This window comes from Aulonocara sp. 'chitande type north' Nkhata Bay, linkage group LG16 (genome assembly GCF_057382095.1).
Source record: "Aulonocara sp. 'chitande type north' Nkhata Bay isolate Kocher_YH1m ecotype deep benthic linkage group LG16, A_spYH_male_GT1.1, whole genome shotgun sequence".
Classification (NCBI taxonomy): domain Eukaryota; kingdom Metazoa; phylum Chordata; class Actinopteri; order Cichliformes; family Cichlidae; genus Aulonocara; species Aulonocara sp. 'chitande type north' Nkhata Bay.
The window spans coordinates 38,702,850-38,722,512 of NC_141359.1; the positions used below are offsets into that span (position 1 = coordinate 38,702,850).

The following is a 19,663-nucleotide window of genomic DNA, read 5'->3' on the forward strand; positions in this document are numbered from 1 at the left end:
TGTTTCTTATCAAAGAAAAATCCCCCCAAAAAACTTTGTTTGATGTTGTTCCCAATCCATATTATAACAGGGAGGTGTGTGTGTGTGTGTGTGTCCGTGTGTCCGTGTGTCCGTGTCCGTGTGTCCGTGTGTCCGTCCCTCGGGTCTTTGACTGAGGTTAATAAAGGAGCCTGCCCCCTCTGGTATTTCTGGTATGCGCCCCCCAAACCTCCCAACACACACACATTCTCGTTTTGTTGTCTTAGCAAGGACATGTAATTGACATAATGCAATGCCTGACCCTAAACCTAATCGTAACCCTGACATTAAAACCACACAAACCACTCATCAAGGACTCCAGTCACCCCAGCCATAAACTGTTCAGACTGCTTCCATCAGGAAGGAGGTTCTGCAGCATCCGGTCCCGTACCAGCAGACTGAGAGACAGCTTCTTCCATCAGGCCATCAGACTGCTGAACACGTCATAGACACCTCAGCTTCACTACTGGAACTTCAACATTATGCACTCCACACTGTATATAAATGCCACTGTTCTGCACATATTCAACTCTGTATATTTTATATATTTTATTATTATTATTATTATTATTATTATTATTATTATTATTATTTTATTTTATTTTTTTACTATTTAATTTGTAAAAATGTGTACACACACACACACACACACACACACACACACACACACACACACACACACGTAGGAAAATATTTAGTATACACATCCAGAAATGCATACACTATTATATATTGTACATATATTTATTAGTTTCAGGTTGGCCATTCTTGTATTTTGCTCGTTTGTGTTGTTGTGTTTGCACATCTCTGTTGCTTGTGGGGCTCGCACACAAGAATTTCACTCGCATGTGCTGTGCCAGTGTGCCTGCACATGTGATGTGACAATAAAAAGTGATTTGATTTGATTTGATTTGACATTTTGAGCATCAAAAAGCTTGTGAGGATCAGCGTGTGTGTCCTCACAAGTATAGTGGAATGCCAGTTTCTGGTCCTTATAAAGACGTCTAAACAGGTACACACACAGTTTTCACCTCCTAACTCTGTCCTTTAACAAATGTATGCTGTAGTAATGTGATGCGCACACACACACACACTTTGACAGTAAACCCGTCTGCTCGGGTGGAGGAAGTGAAGCAGTCACTTCCCCTCATCTGTCACTCTAAATTTCAGACCATTTTTTTTTCTAACAGCTGGCCAGTCTGTTAACTCACGTGACTGTTTTTTGCTGAAACCCCTGTTGTGTAAAGGATGTTGTGTTTTTCCCCCTTGGAGTGGGAGGTTGGGGTGTAGCTTCATGCATGTGTGAAATACCAGAAGTACACCTGAGAATAGATGGAAATGCAGGAACAGTGTGACTGGCACTGGACCGGCTCCAGGTCTTGTAACTGGCTGCAGTGCCAGGCGGGCTTTCATCCACGCCTCTCTGAGAAATCAAATTAATGAGGCAGCACCTGCGCTGGTGGTACAGCCGTTCATTCCTCGCATATCAGGCCCCTTCAGTAAGGAAAGCTCTGACTGTACTCCATCGCAGACGCAAAAAGCTGGAGGTTCGATGACCAAGCAGTCATTCCTATTACACTTCAGTAAGTCTATGCATGGCTAAAGTACATGCGTAGTTGGGGCATGTAATGCAGACATGGAAAAAATAATCAAAACTTGTTATGCAGTTTTTCCTGCCCCAACTAGTTTTTCTGGTAAAATGCAGGGATTTTAAACTATACTTAAAATATTAGATTCATCATAAAAATTGTAAATAAAAAATAAAGACATCACTGGCTTGTTTGAGTCCTTTTTACCTGCCAGATCACTGCTGCACTTTCAAGTTCTACTCCAGCTGCAGAAGTTCACAATTTGCTCTAATGATGTCAAACCGCTTTAATCGAGTCCAACCCTGTCCCGATTCTCCTCAGGGTAAAGAGCAGGAGCACACCTTTGTCTTCAGGATGGACCACCCCAAGGCCTGTAAGCATCTCTGGAAGTGTGCTGTGGAGCACCACGCTTTCTTTAGGTTGAGAGGACCTGTGGAGAAGAACTCTGCACGCTCTGGATTCATACGCATGGGCTCACGCTTCAGATACAGGTGAGAGATGCACAGCCAGGGCTGTGGTTGTTCAGAGTCTTTGTGTGTATGTGGTCTTAGTCAGTTTTACGTAACCTTACATCCCAGATCATAAAAAATATAATTCCCAAGCTTTTTTAAAAAGGAAATCACAGGATAAAATTAGGATTTTAGCTCTGAGAAATATGGTTGTGGTGGGAGACTCAAACGTAAACTGGGGATTGTGGCAGACTGCTCGAGATTAATATGTCACAAATTAGATGTGTGTGTTTGTCATTGTGCGCCAAGAAGACCGTCTCAGATTGACAAACAGTGCTTAATCACTCTCTATACATGCCAAGTAGCCCATGTGTGTACACACAGATACTTGCAGTGGTACTGACAGGCACTCGGTATCAACATGCTGCAGTAGCAAGCTGCTTCCCAACTGTGTGTTTAAACATTACCCAGTTGGATAAGCTCTGCAGTAATGTTGATTTAACACGGGGGTTGAAGGGGTTTGTTGTTAATGAAAGGTTATCGCCTGGATGCTTTCAGGGTTCAGCAGGGGTCATTGCTGCGCCTGTTTTTGCCACAGAGCATCGTTAAGAAAGAAATGTTTGTTGGGAACAGTTTGCAACTGTAAAGAAATTCTTGTGTTTGCACGATCAGCGGCAAGACTGAATACCAGACAACAAAGGCCAGCAAAGCAAGGCGCTCGGCATCATTTGAGAGGAGACCGAGCAGACGCTACTCGAGAAGAACCATGCACAGCAGAGGTGAGCCTGAAACGTGACAGTCAGCATTAACACTCACGGGAACAAATATTCATGGAAGCATGCATCACAACATCAGGGCAAAATATTTTATAGTAGAAAGTATTCTTGTGACGTTTTTCCTGTCAGTTTAACTTCTGAAAATTAAAAACACTGACTGATTGGCCACAAAGGATTTCACCTGTGAGTTGAATGAATAAGAGCTGAAGTAGCTGGGAAGACTTGCACCTGTGCACACAAGGTCCCCCTATGTGCACTGCGTGCCGAGCCGTGCAGTCAGGAACACTGTACGCTTGGGACACAAATGAACAGAGCTTTAGAAATCCTCTACTCCTTGTGTAAAAAGCATACGATGACCTGCTTGCCCCACCTAGGCAGAGCTACGAGCACTCCTCATCACCCGAGCAGTGCCCCCTGGATTAGCTATGTGAAGGCTAACGTAGTCTCCAAGATGAGCATCATGCCAGGGGGCCTTTGTGTTGCAGGGTCAGGAAAAACCGGTTCGTACTGGAGGAAGGATGGAAGGAGAGGTCCTTGAAGAAAAGCTGCCCAGAGTACAGAGTAGCTCACCTTTAAGGGGGATCTTACAGAACATAAGTAACCTGCTGTAACCTCACGAGCCCCTCCCTAAACTATAACACAGGCACACCATGCACCAGTGTAAATGCTGGACATAGCCTCGACCCTTCGTGCAGCCTACACTGTAGCTTTACTTGTGTTAAACTCAAAGACGCTTCTGCAAAGAAATGACTTCAGGGTCTAAATGTTGGTTCAGCATGAACAAGAGTAAAAATAGTCACGTCTGCTGTAAACAAACAGCATTATTCATGTGGACACAGTTCTTAATGTGTTTTCTTTGCTTTTCCAGGACCGTTCAACCCACCAGAGTGAGTACAGAGATGTATAAATGTGTTCTTGTACATTTAAGATACTTTATTTGTCTTTTTTGTGACCATTTTCACATTAATTTATGTAAATGTTATGTCTCATTTATTGATTGTACGGGGGCTTTCGTTCTGAACATCCATACTGGGTCACATGATATAAATTTATCCGAGTATTTTCACTGTTTTCGGGTTAATCATCAGGTTGAGCTATGATCTCGATACAGAGCCTTTTGTTACAGGTGTGTGTGTGTGTGTGTGTGTGTGTGTGTGTGTGTGTGTGTGTGTGTGTGTGTGTGTGTGTGTGTGTGTGGGGGGGCTAAGACGTGATGTCAGCTGTAGCTTTAAGCTGTCGTGGGAACTGAGCTGCTGAGTCAAAGCATTTATGATAAATGAGACTACATTACAGCTCATTAGACTGCACTTTTTTTTAAAGCTGTGTCCAAGACTTGCTGTCTTAATTATGTATGAGGGTTTTCAAATTGCCTCAGGGCAGACGTTAAATTAAAACTTTGTCATAATTTAAGACAACTTTTATGTTTTCATTGTTCCAAAATGTGCCGCATGTGTCCTGGCCTGCAGGCTCGAAGCTCCACGAACACTTTGCCACCAATGATGGTCGCTCACCCAAATTTGCAAGACTTGAAAACTTTATTCTTATTTCTTAAATGTTCTTAGCGTTTTTTGTTTTTGTCTGTCATTTCAGTTACTTGCAGTGTAAAACCAAATAACCTGTATTAAGAATGCTTGAGCAGAGCTGTTTGCTCTTCAAATAAAATCTGTTTCTTTCTCTTAGGGCTCTTTCCTCAGGCAACGGAGTCAATTCCAGCAAAGACAGAAAGGTGAGGAGAAAAGCTGCTGTTTAATTTCTCCACTGTTATCTGGGGAAAGAGAAGAGCAGTGAAACACAGCATCAGGTTTAGATGTTATCACTGAGAGAACAAATGAAGTCAGGTTTAATCATCCGTTCAGCCATATCTGTGGATGTGTAGCTTTAACTTGTTTGCTCTGTGCTCCTCCAGGTGACCCCCAGCAGGAGTGCATGGGCAGCCATGCCCGTGGTCAGCCCGGTCGCTGCTTCTGCCTGTGGACCGATTGAGATCGAGGCTCTGCCCAGGAGTCCTGGGGGAGAAAAAAGAAGGTTGGTGCCTGCACATTTAAAGACTCCTCTAGATCTTTAATTTTTTGAGCTCGTCTTTCTCCCTGACGAGCATTTTAGAAAAGTGAATCAGGATTTTAAAGTTGATTCCTTATTTTTGAATGTCGCTGACGACTTACAGCTGCTCATTGCTGTATGAAAGAAAGATGCAGGAAGACACACAGCAAAAAGATTTGGGTTAAAAATAAGGGAAGGCCACCCGATTCCTTTTAAATGTTTTGACTGTTTCCTGATTGTTGATTGGATAAAAAACAGGCCATGATACTGGCCTCATCGTGCTGCGAGTCCCTTTGTGTGAGAATAGTTTTTTCATGTGAGACCGCGAGTATGGAACGACCCCGGAGTGGACAGGACGTGGATATTCAGTTTTTATCTTTCTACTGTATTTTTTTTTAATCCCGTCATTCAGCCTCTGAGTGATGTGTAAATAATTTCAGGCTTTTTTCTGATTTGATCTGTTATTTATGGATTTATTTTGTGCGTGTGTGTGTGACTGAACACAAATGTGCATTTGCATGAATGTATGTAAGCATCCAGCTTTGTTATAAACCTCCCGTGTTTCCTTGTGTGTTCCAGTATGATTATGTACTGAGGATAATTGTCTGGCAGCACGCTGGTAGGTACAGTCAGACTGAACATGCTCTCGCTTTAACCAATCATTCGCTGTGCACTATCGGCTTTGAGACTGCGGCTTTGGAAATGGGTTTTCTTGCACCGAACAGACAGCAATTCGCCGCCTTTTGCTGTTTGTTCCCTTTTGATCAGCATGGAATGCAGCAAATCGGTGCTGGGAATGGTGTTGTGATTTGGCTGCTGTGCGGGAATCGGCGATGTGATTTCAGCTTTGGATCTATTCTCTTTGATACTGTTGGTGCTTTGTAGTGTGTAGGTATCCTTGCTTTTTTTTCTACTGATGTCATTCTGAGCATCCTGTGAACCACCAACCTCATACTGGAAAACTTTAAGGAAAGTATCAGAACCACAGCTGTGCGTGAATCGGTGTTTATTTACAGATCTGTCAGATATATCATATCGTATCCCCAGAAGAGACCTCGGCTTTTATACGAGGATTTCCCAGCATAAACGTGAATGTTTCTGACCCGAACGCGGGTCAGAAACATTCACGCGCTCATTTGGATTTGCAGCTCGGGCTGAAACCATTTCTGCTCAGCTTCCTGTCACGTCTGTGGTGCACTGGCTCATTTTTGTTTTTAGACTTAAACAATAATCCTGGCTCACGTCCTGTGAATGTGGCTTAATGAGTCATTTGTACCCTCGGCTAAAGAGATTCAGAGCAGTTTACCAATTAGTTTACCATTGTGGTAAATGATGCCCAGTAGGAAAAAAACGTAATTGTCCTTTAAATTGACATAAGACGATCTTAAATCAGGCCAAAGCATTTACATGGCCTCAGTCTGCAGACTGCAAATACCTGAAATGAGTTTATGTAATCATTTATTCATTCACTCGATTTTTCATAAAAATCTCAGCATTCCTGCTCTCACACAGATTAAAATGCTGCTGTTACACATTTCCTGTTTTTACCCCTCAGCCATAAAAGGCTGATCGGGTATTGGCGTCACCCACTGGCCGGGCGGCGTGGAAGCCCAAGTTTGTGAATGTGATAACTCGAGAATGAGGCGACGTAGGATTGTGATACCGTAAGCCCCTGTACTGAGGGGCTGAGGTAGAGCACTGACTGCCTCCAGTAGTTTTAGAGCTTTTAGGAAAGATTACGTTTACGTCTGATGTTGTTTCAGCGACACGTACGGGCCGGCGATGCTGTGTTCTTGAGGCGATGCTGTCGACCCTTCAGGGACTTCATTAAAAATGTTTCATCAGCCTAAGATCTTAAACCGAGATGACCTCAGTCTGTTTATAACCGACTGAGTGGACACGAGGAGGATGCTTTGACAGTGACATTGTTACATCACTAATGCTTTCGACTAATCCCCCGTGCTCTTTCCTTTCTCCTCTCCAGCTCTGCTTTCTCTCTCGCTTTGAAATCAATGGCGTTTTGGGTTTTTGCATGGACCCCACCCCACCCCCCATTAACCCGCCTGATAACATGAACAGTCAACAGAGAAATAAGTTGATTTTAAACTGTGATACAGACATTATAGTCTAGATTATATATAACAGGCAGAACTTCTAAAACCAACTTTATTCAGAACAACAACGCACACATAACATCGCCGTTCAGCATAAAAACACATAACACATATTATTTGTAAGGATTCGAGTGTTATAAAAATCCCCAAATGCTTTATAGATGCCGACAGTTTTGATATCTTGGGCAGTTTATATGGTGTCATCCAGATTCATTAACATGCATACATACGCTATGATCATCTCTGTGACATGTATATAAAATAAATAAGACTAATCATCAGTGGCAGCAGATTAGAAAAGCCTTGATGTTATGGTGAGAGTGGAAACATTGGGGAGTATTTCAGGCGAGCGTAACAGCAAAAAACAAAGTGAAATTAAAATGTGAGAAATACTAATTTAAAAATAACGACTGAAATTTCTACAAACTTTTAAAAAAAGGCATTAATGAGCCCACGGTGACATCATCAGTGTCCCATACTGCCATGTGTCTTTAAAGGTTGCCCCCTCCCTGACCCTTATTCAGTCCTGTAAGCTGTTTTACTTCTCTGAACGTTATCGTAAGTGTTAGTGGGTCGGTCTCAGCTCAGTCTCTTTGGAAACAATGTAACGATTTAAAAAACATAAAATGAAAAATACAAATCAAATCTGTTGCTAAACACTGCACGCAAAACCTAAAGGTCATTGGAAGTTCACCCACTTATCATCCCGTACCATCAAGTCAGTCCCAGTTTGGACTCAAACTCCCAGGAGACCCGTCGTGGATAAAAGCTTCTGCTCAGGAATATATAAACAGTATGAACGTGGATTTGACATGAGCTATCAAACATCAGCCCCTAGAGGTGCAAAGCCGGGTCACCGATGCCCCAGAGACGTCCAGTCACTTCACTTAAGTGTTTATGTGACAGCACATGTCACACCACACTTCAGTGCACGCTGGCAGACGTGTTGCAATAAGCTGGATGGCATACTCCTGACCGCAGAGCTCGTCACGCAAACCCGCGTCTTACTCGTTTATCCAGAATGATTTATGCCCATCAGAGCAGCTGCTTTTGTCACTGAATAAATGGTAACATATTTACACAACTTGTCACAGTTATTACACACTCTCCTACGTTCATGTTATCAGCCTCCTGCTGCCTTCTTTATTCCCTTTCTTTTCTTTTAACCATCTTCTTCTTCTGCACAATAATTGCTTTCCTCCCAGTCTCACTCTTTACTTCACCTCACACACCCTGTATCTTCACTACCTCATCACCTTCCCTTTGTCACTCTTTCACTGCCACCCTGTTGTCCTCAGGTGTCCTCTTCCCTCCATCCTCCCCGCTCTTTTTCATCAAGGTTCCCCAAACGGAGTGGGACAGATCCGACCAGCTGGCCGCCGTCTCACCAGCTGTACCGGCGCGAACTGGTCTGCACGTTAATGAATGGGAAAGGCTCAGCAGTGAAGTGACTCGCCTCGCCTAGTGCAAATGTACAGATTTGTGATTAAGTGAAGCGTTCCTCAGCAGAAGTCTAACACTACCCACATCCCCCCCTTTCCCTTCAGTCCATCTCTGCACCTCATGCCTCTGCTCCTTGACCTTTGGCTCAGTGACAGTTTTGAAAAGATAACTTCCCATTGCTGCTTTCCCTCTGCTTCCTTGGCCTCTCCTTTCTGTCCTCCTCCCCCCTCTTTTTTTTCCTCCTCCTGACCTTCATGCCAAACCTCAGGGGGGAGGCTGGCAGGCAGGGGTGAGATGGTATCAGGCTCAGTTTTATGAATTCAATTCCAGTCTTGACTCTGTGAGGAAACAGCAGGTCAGAGGTTCTGGGGGATTTAGGCTGGTCCTCTTCTGCTCCTTTCCCCCCCTCAGTCTCAGAAACAATTTCCTGTGTTTGTAATATTTCACACACTACTGCTGTGTTTAAATTCAGTTAAACATTTTTATAAATGAAATGAATTCGATTTTTTTTTTTAAGTGAATCTGTTCTTGCATTTCTGCTGCTCTGTTTAAAAGGGAGTTGGATAAGAGGGTGGGTGTCGTTCACCTGTAGGCAGATTAGTCTGAAAGGGTTTTAGCTGTAGGTGAAAAATGAAGCTAACGGTTCACCATGTCTATTTCCAAATAATGTCTGGATTAGTTAAATTTTATTGTTGTCTAATCATATTTTATGTTGAGCTTCTGTGAAAGCTTCTGAAATGAACCCGATGCTGCCTCCCCATTCAACTTCTAGCAAGAGATCGAGCTAGAATAATGCATTGAAACGTGCTGCAGTACAGTAACGTCTACCTGCGAGCATGCCACAGTTAAATGCTGAATAATCACGTAAATAATTCAAATGCACTGATCTTACATGGTAATTACACTGTTTATTGCACATCTCAACCAAATGAAGATAAATATGTAATATTACGTAGTTAATTGTTTACAACATGACCAAAGCGTTTGTCTTTAGAAACTGTGTTCGATTTTAAATCAAAGCAGGATAGTTTTAAATAAAGTTAGTTGTATTTCAGATCAGTCTTATTTTGAAATGATGAAATCAGAAAAGGCTCCAACTTTGGATGTTTGTTAGAAATATTTTATTTAACACGGTCACAACTTTGTCATTCTATGTTCAATTGTTTTAAGCCAATTAAAAAAGCTAATAAATACACATTGGAAGTAAGTCGTACATTTACGTTCTCACCTTTGCTTTAGAATATAGTGAAAATAACATTTTATTGTCTGTAATGTGATAAAGTTTGTGTTTTCGGTTTGGAACAAATCAACTTATCATTAGGGCTGCCACGATTAGTTGACTAGTCACGATTACGTCGACTATTAAAATCGTCGACGACTGATTTAATAGTCGACGCGTCGTTTGAAGTTTTGTCAGATCCCAAAAGACGCAGGAATAAGTAGCAGGATTTAAGAGTGTAATAACAGACATAAACAGAAGATGGCAGCACTGCATGTACAAGGATGCCAGCTGCCGTTAAACCCCGACGAAGAAGAAGCTGTGTCCCAGAATTCATAGCGCGGCCCTGCTCAGTTTCCAACAATGGCGGCAGCTAGTTAGTCTTAATATTACTCTTATTATTCTTTCTGGGTCACAAAATAAACATTTAACATATTTTCAGGCGAGAATGTAGCTGTGTAAACCTCAAATATCTGCTCAGTTTATCAAGACACCACATATTTTCAAAAGCGCTCCGACGTTTTCGGAGACGTCTGTTACCCACTAGCTCGATAGCTAGCCGGGGGCTAGGCTTACTAGCGCCGTGAGAACACCGGACTCCCGGCAAATCGTTTTCAAACCGTCTTTCACTTCTCAGGTTAAACATGATATATAAGTCACTTAGATAACTTAAAAATGTTGTTTGCCTTTTTTTCAGTATTTTATTTGTTCCTGAGTAAATCAGTTTGTCTGAGATTAAAGTTATAGTTTTTACACAGCTGAATAAACATCAAGCAGACAGCTGATTATCAGAAGTGTGAGATGCTGGAGAATTTACTCCGGTGTCCTTTTATATTTTAGATAGCAAGGAGTTTATTAAACTTCACCGAAACAATCTGCAAATGTCATTAAAATTTAATAAACTATCATCTTGTCTTTATTTTTAGTTAGCACAGACCTTAAACACTTAAAGCTGTAAGCTAATGATAGTTATATAAGAGCAGATGCTGCTGGTGCAATAAACTGTACGTTTTATGTCCGATGGATGATGATCTGATTAGTCGACTAATCGCAAAAATAATCGGTGACTAGTCGACTATCAAAATAATGGTTTGTGGCAGCCCTACTTATCATCACCCAAAAAGCTCCTGATTGTAAGTCTTCGGCCCAGTTTGATACTTTACATGATACTTTGATACTTACATTTGTCACGCTGTAATATTCAGTCAAATCCTGGTGATTGTATAATTATGTCGATATATGTGAGTCGTACCGGGTTACTGGATTACGATGTAGGATTTTTCAGTGATCTTGTATCGGATAAACGTGTGCAAACAGATATTTAAAAACGCTGCTTCTGTTGTGGAGGACTGAATAAAGACTAGGGAGTAACCGGTTGCCGGTTTCAGTTCCAGTCGGTGTGCGTCTCCTCGGTGGTACATGCATCTGTCATACTTGCCTTCGTGTCTTATTCCCCACGCGACGGCTCGATTCTCCTCACGGTGGATCTTTTAACATATTTATTGGATTTTTGAGCCCACGTACAAAGAATCGCACTTTTCTTCACATCTTTTTGTGTGTTGTTCTTTAACCCCTGTACTCTCCAGGCAGTATGTTGTAATATACAACATTTGTTATGTTTTGCTGTGTCTTCAGGCTACAGAAATATGAGGTAATTACAGAGCTGCTGGAAGAGCTTCTGCTAAGATCCGTGTGTCAAATGTTCTGCTTCAAGCACCTCTAATTCTGAGAATATTACACCGCATTATTTCCTGCTGAAGTTATTTTGTGGGCAGTGTTTTTACCTCCGGAGACATTTTTGAGTGGACTCAAACGTGGTTTCATACTTATGTTGTAAAATACAATCGTTTTATCACATGTCGGCAACGTGACCCTGTAAGTTAACGTTGGTGATGATGCTAATGGTTAATGACTATGGATTACAAGTACAAGTACTTTATGCTTTTCTTTTGGTTTTAGTAATAATTATTTGACATATTATTGGATGTTGGTGTGTTGCTCTTAAACACCTTCTGCTGTATCAGCGCGGATCAGTTCTGTCATCACTGCAGAGTCTGTACATACGTTGTCGAGGTAAGCTGTATGAATCACAATCCTTTTCTTCCAGTTTGTGTTAAAAACCCATAAAACAGCCTCTATTCTCTGTTTTCTCTTTGAATGTATTTATCATTAACCCTTCCATCCACAACTCAGGCTGAATCTGCCATGCTTTCTCTTCTTGTATGTCTCTAGTTTGCCAGTGGTTGCTGACCTAATGGAGACGTGTGTCGACGATGTCCTCAGAGGTCCCGTTGTCCCTGCAGTCACAGCTATCGAGGAGCCCGTACAAGCCGCTGCCTATGCCGGTGCTAGCGTCCCTGCAGAAGATGCGCTGAGTCTCGCTGGTAAGGCTGCAGCGAACTGGCCAATATTTAAAAACTCTCCTTAGAAGCCAGGCTTTAAAGAAAACTGCTGTAAAACAATAAATGTCTGTTTTAAGAGACTGACATAACTGCAGTTTTTGACTCTATAGCCTCATTTTTCACCGTGACGGCTGCCGCCTGGTGCGACCTTACTGACCATTGATTCACTTATATTTTTCTGTTAATGCAAGCAATAGTTACACTCAGCCAACACCGTTATGAAAAAGACCCAGAGCTGACTGTTAATAAACATCAGTGTCCTGAGACGAGACGATCACTTGCTAACTATATAAATAAAGCGAAGATAACTCTGTTTGTTTGTCTTTCTGTGTTCATGTGCGGCGACTCAGAAGCAGCAGCTCGTCTGAAGCAGCTGGAGTTGGAGAGCAGTCCGCTTCTCGCTGCGCCGAGAAATAACATGAACGTCAACGTGGCCATGAACAACCAGGTGAGTGTTTGTTATTTCCTCTAAAATCAGACTCTGCTTGCTTTGATGGAGACCAGCAGCACTTCTGTGTAGTTCACTGGCAGTTCAGCATAAACAAACACATGTGCGGCACAGCGTGATGAAGCCTCTGTGACATCTGACCCAACAGGACGATGTGGTGAAGCTCACAGAGAAGTGCGGGCTGAACAGTGCGGGCAGCAGTCCATGCGTGACTCCGCTGCGCACCCCGGAGGATCTGAAGAGTAACATCCTGAAGGCTCAAGCCGAGGCGGCCGCGCTCAAGGTGCGCAACAGACCGGGGGGTGAAAAAGAGGGCCCTCCGATGTACTCTGATTCTGCTTATCCATCAGAGTGAAAGCCTCATCAGCTGAGCGGTCTTTAGCTAAGCCTTCAGTATTTTGTAGCCTTTTGTTTTTAAACACATTTAAATCAAAACAGCTAAAGTGACGTTTTGATTCATGTGTGTGAGCCCTCTCCTCATAAACGCCTGTTTGCTCTGTGCAGGGGGCTTTGGAGGAACACGCTGTGATGCTCGGAGATAAAAACTGTAACCTGCAGGAGGCTTCTGCGAGGTACGTTTTCACTCACCTGCACTTTCAGGAATATGATAACTTCTTATGTTCAGCTTCAGAATCAAAGAAAATAGAATCACGTTTCCACTCAGACTGTTATTTAACCCTTTAGGATCTTTGCATTAAGCAGCTCTTCAGAGCGCACCGTGCTATCGGCACAGGGCACACTGTCACCGCGCCTCATTGTCTTGAAACTCGGCCTTCGTTCCTTCATCTTACTGAGTCATGCCAACTGTCAGTGCTTCATCCCAGCCAATCACAGCGCTCGCTGCTGCTCGAGCTGATTAACCTCTTGAATATTTATAAGGATTATTAGCATAGCTCACAACGTTACGTCAGCCGCAGCTCGGCAGCGCTCCACAGAATGACAAACGAGTCCACGACGGCTCGTAACCGAAGCAGCAAGCGACTCACGCTGGAGAATAAACAACGTTGGATTTGGCAGATTCTGTTGTTGACGGTTTTAGCAAATGTTTCCCGTTTGCATGTTGTTCTAAAAGCATTTCTACTGAAACTCATAATAATGAAACCTGTTTAAAAGTAATTTGTTTACTCATGTAGTCGGAGAAGTTTGACCTCCTGTCTTTCTGTGGTAACCACAGTGAATGTTTTATGCAGGAATAAGCGTTATGTGTGTCTCTCTGCCAGGTTGAAGGTGCAGTAACTCGTCTCTTTGTGTTAGCAGCCGCCCTGACGTCCAGGACACCTGGGACCTGCTGAAGCCACCATCCTCCCTGGTCTCATCTGCAGGCGCCAGGTGAGCCTTTGTTTAGAAAAACAAAACATTACTGTGGTTTGTACTTCGTTGCATCAGATCTCTCACACGTCATAGTTAAGGCCTTGACAAAGACCAGTGACAAAGTGTCCTGGCTTTGTAGGTTGATTGAAGTTAAGGTAAAGAGTTTGATTTTTCATAGTTAGCAAAAGGTGATTTGTTTTCAAGAATGTGTTAAGGTAAGCTTAACACAAAACATGTTGCACATTTAGATCAAATGGTTTAAAATAATGTTAACAGAGATGCATGTAAAGTCCTGCATCAGCCAAACAGGCAGTGAAACATTAATGGGGCAGATTAAAGTCCTTATAGTGTTTGCTGACATCTGCTGGTGTGTTTGAGTAATGCATTCGTGCATGTGTGTGTCTGTGTGTTAAATCACATGACTTGAGTTCTGCCTGGATACTGCTGCCGTCTCTGCAGAGAGTGACACATAAAAGCAGACGCACAGTTAGCTGTGCTGTGTGAGTTTGTGCTCTTAAAATTTGAGTTTAAAAGTGGCGAAACTGTCTTTGCTGGTTTTGGTGACTCGCAGTGTTAAAAGTTGTTAAAAGTACGCGGTCACATGCTTGTGTGATACCATTTCTTCTCCTGTTTTCAGCGCTGAGAGATTGGCTGAAGATTTAAAAGCTTCTGTTCCCAAAAAGTCCTCCGAGTCGACCAGTGAAGCCCCGGCACCAAAGGTAACGTGACTGCACGCTCACAGGTAATGACTACTGTTGTGATTTACACTCACCAGCCACTTCTTTAGGCACAGCTTGCTAGTATCAGACTGGGGGATTTGAGTTCAGTGAACTCGTCATCAGGTTCATGAAGTCAGTCTGAAACTTTTGTGGTGTTGTGCGTTGTCCTGCTGACACGCTGTGGTCATGTGGGGATGGATGCGGTCAGCATACTGAGCCCCCACCACCACCATCACACAACCAACAGCCTGAACGTGTTGGATGCACCAAATTCTGATCCTACCATCTAAATATCATAAATGGAAACCTGCCAGACCAGGCAAGCTACATTTAGCATATGTAGCCTGAGTTTGCTGTTCTTAGCTGACTAGCATGGCACCCCATTCTGCTTCAGGCTTTAATCTGCTGTGTTCTGCATAAACTCTGCAAATGGCTGTGTGGGAAAAATTTCAGCTACGTTCAGAGTCACTTACATCACCTCCCGATGCTCATTTTGAACCTCAGCAGGTCGTCTTTCTCATCTACATGCCCAAATGCATAAAGTTGCTGCCATCTGATTGGTTCATTAGATATTTTCATTAACAAGCAGGTGAGGTGGGTTGTGAGTGCATATTGATTACTCTGTGAAAGTAGGTTCAGTCTTCAGTGTGATGTAATTGGTAACAATAGCAGGTCGTCCACTTGATCCCGGACTGCTCCAGTCTGATGCCAAAGTATCCTTGAGCAAGAAACTGAAGCGAGTTGTTCTGAGATGCATTCATCTGATTGTGAATGTGTGAATAAAACACTTTGCGTGAGTAGAGTTTATTTACCCTTCAATCTGTGCCTACGCAGCCCGGTGTTTGCGTGTGACTAACACAGGAAGTAGACGGTTTCTTTAGTGCCTGCGTGTGCTAATAAAGAGTGTTTGCATCACGCTGCAGGTTAAAGCAGAGGAGGTCGACCTGCAAAGCGCCGCCCCACTTTCTGACAACCTTATTGACTTCACTGATCCAGCTCCTGTGGTAAGAATTACTGCACTGTGTCCTGAATAATCTGCAGTGAAACTCCCACTGCATGTGTGTGGGTTAAAGTAGACCTTTAGCGTGGATGCTAACATTCTTCTGATGTTGTTGTAGCTCCCACCGGTGCAGCCGACCAAACCTCTCATCACACCGCGCTGGATCGTCCCCACAACCGCTGTGAGTTTATCAGCCTCACTTTTTAAAAGTTCACCTGTTTATGTTTTTTCCAGGTTTGGCTGTGAAATGTTAAAATGTTTTAGAAGCTGTTTTAACTGCATTCATTGTTCTGAACCACGAGGCTTTGGACTTCTCTGCACTTCCATAGTCGCTGTGCAGTTTGGCTAATGTAGAGGCGCTGTAGACACTGACCTCCGACCTTCTCCTTCACCCCCTTCTCACGCAGCCTCCCGGCGCCTTTACTAACGGCCTGCTCGACCTTGAACCCCCGCCTAAGGTCAACCCTCTTCTCCCTTCAGATGGGGGAGCATCCCTCACCTCAGCCCTCCCTCACCTCACTCACACACGTAACGCCGTCTCCACCCTCTCCACCAGGTAAAAGTGTTTGCATTTTGAACCCAAAGTTTGTTTTTTACATCGCAGCCGTCGCTGAAGAGCACGAAACGTCTCCTCCTCACTTCACTGAGCCTGAAGTTTCAGAAGAGAACATCCCTGAGAGTTTAACAGGAATCGTTAAGAGCATTTTGTTTGTGGAGGAAGAGACAGCAAAGCAAATTAGTTATTTTTCAGGTCCTTTATGCACAGCTTTTTCTTAGTTTTTTATGATTTTGTTTGTGAATGAATCAGTATTAAACAATCAGAAATGAAAAACAATACTGAACAGCAGAACTTGAACACATGCTTGAGCTGAAAGCAGGTGTTTCAGTGACAGCAAGTCAGAACATCACAAATCAAACTTTCTGTGAGGATCTCTGAGTTCAAGCAGACGTCTCATTCACGCCTCAGTTCTTCAAAAGTTGTGATTAGAAGAGTCTGAAGGATACGACTCTTTAACCTCGTAATGTGACGGTGTGTCTGGTTCTTTTATGTTTTCCTTACATCGAGCCAGATTTTTAAATCACCAAACTGAGCTCAAGATCACATTTGTGCTTTGTCACCTGTAAATAGCGATGGAGCTGGTTTCACTTTGTCAGACTCTAAAAACACGGCTGGACGTTTTAGCGTTTTCATGCAGGTCGAATGAGAAATTTATTGAAAAATAAAAGCTGCAGTCAGAAAAACCCAAAAAACCCACAGAAGGCAAATATACGGAAGAGGATTAGTGCCACCGAAAATTCTGTTGCAGAATTCTGAGAAAAAGTCAGAATTCTGACTTCAATTCTGGAAACGAAGAAGAAAAAAGACGTTTTTTTCCATACAAATAAAAGGACGAGTGATTTTTATTTTCTTTCTTTTGTTTTGTGTGTACAGTAGCTTAAATATATGTATTGGAGCCTTGCATTTTGTTTTCCATACAGGAAGTCATTTCTGATTCATAGGTTTATACATACAGGTTCGAGCCCCGGCTTGGACAGTCTCGGTCGTTGTGTCCTTGGGCGAGACACTTCACCCGTTGCCTACTGGTGGTGGTCAGAGGGCCCGGTGGCGCCAGTGTCCGGCAGCCTCGCCTCTGTCAGTGCGCCCCAGGGCGGCTGTGGCTACAATGTAGCTGCCATCACCAGTGTGTGAATGTCTGGATGACTGGATGTGTAAAGCGCTTTGGGGCCCTTAGGGACGAGTAAAGCGCTGTACAAATACAGGCCATTTACCATCAAATCTGGGCTTTCAATGTCACTTTTTTTTCTCCAGTGTTTCGAAGCTCCTACGAGGTCGTAAGTGTGAGATATGGACGGTTTATAGAAGCCTGACTGCTAACCATGTGACCTTCTCGGCCATTTTGGACACACAACAATGTAAATTCAGTGCATAACATTTTATTTTACTGTTGATCGAACGAGGTAAAATTATAAAGCTATTATTAAGTTGTCGCAGGTTGTCAGACTGCAGCGTGTTCGCATTTTAGCAATTTCTTTCAAACTTACGACTCTTAAAACTGGTTCCTGCACACAAACGTTTTCTCTTTTCTGAGGCAGTAATTTGACCGTCTCTTCCACTCCTTCGTCCACAGCACTGTGGCTCAGCCGCCAGCCTCAGAGGATGGAGCCAAACCCAGAGGTCTCTTGACCACTGAGCTCTGATGAAGAAACGAGCGGCCGCCATCACGCTCTTCATCTTCCCGCCTGGTTTCCCGCTTCACCCGCTCACCCACCCGCACGCAGGCCGGCCGAGTCTGAAAACGCAAAAGAAGAGGCAGCTTGCAAACCGCCGCGACCACAACCGTAGCTACACAGATCAGCAATATGAAGTACTTTTTTTTTTTTTAATGATCTCATGGCGTCGAGCTTAGTCTTTGTAAGATGGTGTATACAAACATTTTAGCCTCAGTATTAAGAAAACCTTATTTTTAATCTCCTGTTTGTGCACCACGTTAGTAACCTGCCATTACAGAGTCCATCCAGTCACCCAAAGCGCTGTCGGCAGCATCTCTGCCTGCTTTGAGACTCTGGTGGAAGCTCTCGCCCTGGTTCTGAGTTTAAGCACCGGCAGTGCAAACCGCTGGATCTCTGAGCTTTCCTCTGAGAAGCTGCTGAACGACACTGGATGATGGACGCACGAGATATGAAGAGCTTGAAGTGTTCGAATATAAGAGATCACGCAGTGCAGCGCGTTTAAACCCGCTAACGCTACATGATGTAGCCACTGGATCTGGAAACGTCACTGGATTACCTTCAAACACTGGACCTTCAGCTGATTTTTATTTTTTCCCACATTAGATGATGATGATGATGTTTTTAGTTTTTCAGCTGATTTTTTTATTTTATGATCCTGTTCCTGCTCTTTGTAGCTGTCGATGCTTTTAAATGCCCCCCCCCCCCCCCCCCCCCCCCACCACCACCACCACCACCATCATGAGGACTTCCTGTTTTGATTCCGATCACATCTTATAATGTAAATTTGAATCCACACTTTTACCCCACTCTCGTTCCTGCTCACTCATCATTAAACTTTTAGCTCCTGTGATCGCTGGACTGCGTGGTGGGAGATGTGTCCGGGTATCTGACTGGATTGGACTCTCCAACATGTCGTAGCTGTTACTTTGCCTTATGTACATGAATGTGCTCTACATGTCTGATGGGGAAATGCTGGAGATGCCACTCGCACGTCACCTTTGCTGGAATCGTTTAACCTGTGAAATATCCTGAAAGCTGGTTTTGTATGAGAGCGAGGTGAGGCCTACGTCGGCACCGTGGGAGTTATTAAATATCTTACTTTGACCCTCGAATGGTAGAGTTGTAGTATCTCACTGTTACTGTAACCACCACGTCTGGCCACTCACTCAGGTTGTGGCTCTGTAGTACTTCTCATTATGTCTTCAACAAGGGAAGCCGGCTGTTCTTCGATGTCGTCTTAGCAGCGTTTACGCCTCAGCTCAGTGTCATTGTTCAGATATTACATGTTGTAGCATACAGGTTTAACGTTTTCACTGTAACTGCTTCAGCTGCTGTTGATATGAAGTAGACGTATATTTTTTAAGACTACCTTGGCAGTATAGTTACTACTCTGAGGAGACTTGAGGTGTTTTCTAATTACAGAGGAAGTATTACAGATCAGACTGTGAAGTCTCATTTTTATATAAACTCGTATTTTTCTGGAACACCTGATCATGATTCAGTAAAGTTTTGCCACAGTAGGAGTCGTTGTCTCTCATTCATTTTAAAACTGCGGTGAGTGTAATAATCACATCACACGCTTATGTTCCTTTTGAAATACACTTATTATGTAATTCTTTTCCTACTTTTTACTTTTACTCCCTGCATGTTTAAACAAATATCTAATTCCTGCACATTACATTTTCAAAACTCGTTACTTTCGCTTTAACGTTGTTGAGCCAAGATCCTCCTGTAAGTTTACTGTTTAAAGAGCTAAAACCTCCAAAGTTTCAGGAGTAATAAGTCATCATAAGAACTAAAAATGAAGAATGTGGGACACTGTTTGTTTGGGATTTTGAGCCCAGTGCACACCTCTGAGTGTTAAATTAACACTTTTGACAGTGTTATATGTTTAAAAGTAACC

General features: G+C 43.2%; 1 protein-coding gene across 4 annotated transcripts in view; it reads left to right on the top strand.

Annotated features, from left to right (window-relative positions):
- Positions 1-19,283, top strand: part of epb41l5 (erythrocyte membrane protein band 4.1 like 5) — a 36,644-nt gene extending 17,361 nt beyond the window's left edge. The window contains exons 12-27 of one of the 4 annotated variants that reach the window (XM_086266548.1): positions 1,929-2,098; positions 2,729-2,835; positions 3,701-3,719; positions 4,513-4,558; positions 4,739-4,857; positions 11,881-12,032; positions 12,401-12,498; positions 12,647-12,781; positions 13,003-13,070; positions 13,753-13,827; positions 14,447-14,528; positions 15,452-15,532; positions 15,647-15,709; positions 15,936-16,084; positions 17,339-17,442; positions 17,658-19,283. In XM_086266548.1, coding sequence (XP_086122674.1) covers positions 1,929-2,098; positions 2,729-2,835; positions 3,701-3,719; positions 4,513-4,558; positions 4,739-4,857; positions 11,881-12,032; positions 12,401-12,498; positions 12,647-12,781; positions 13,003-13,070; positions 13,753-13,827; positions 14,447-14,528; positions 15,452-15,532; positions 15,647-15,709; positions 15,936-16,084; positions 17,339-17,442; positions 17,658-17,713 — 1,524 coding nt within the window. In that variant the 3' untranslated portion in view covers positions 17,714-19,283. The remainder of the gene's footprint in view (positions 1-1,928; positions 2,099-2,728; positions 2,836-3,700; positions 3,720-4,512; positions 4,559-4,738; positions 4,858-11,880; positions 12,033-12,400; positions 12,499-12,646; positions 12,782-13,002; positions 13,071-13,752; positions 13,828-14,446; positions 14,529-15,451; positions 15,533-15,646; positions 15,710-15,935; positions 16,085-17,338; positions 17,443-17,657) is intronic. The other 3 variants (XM_086266550.1, XM_086266551.1, XM_086266552.1) reach the window with 3 other exon arrangements.
- The last annotated feature ends 380 nt before the right edge of the window (positions 19,284-19,663 follow it).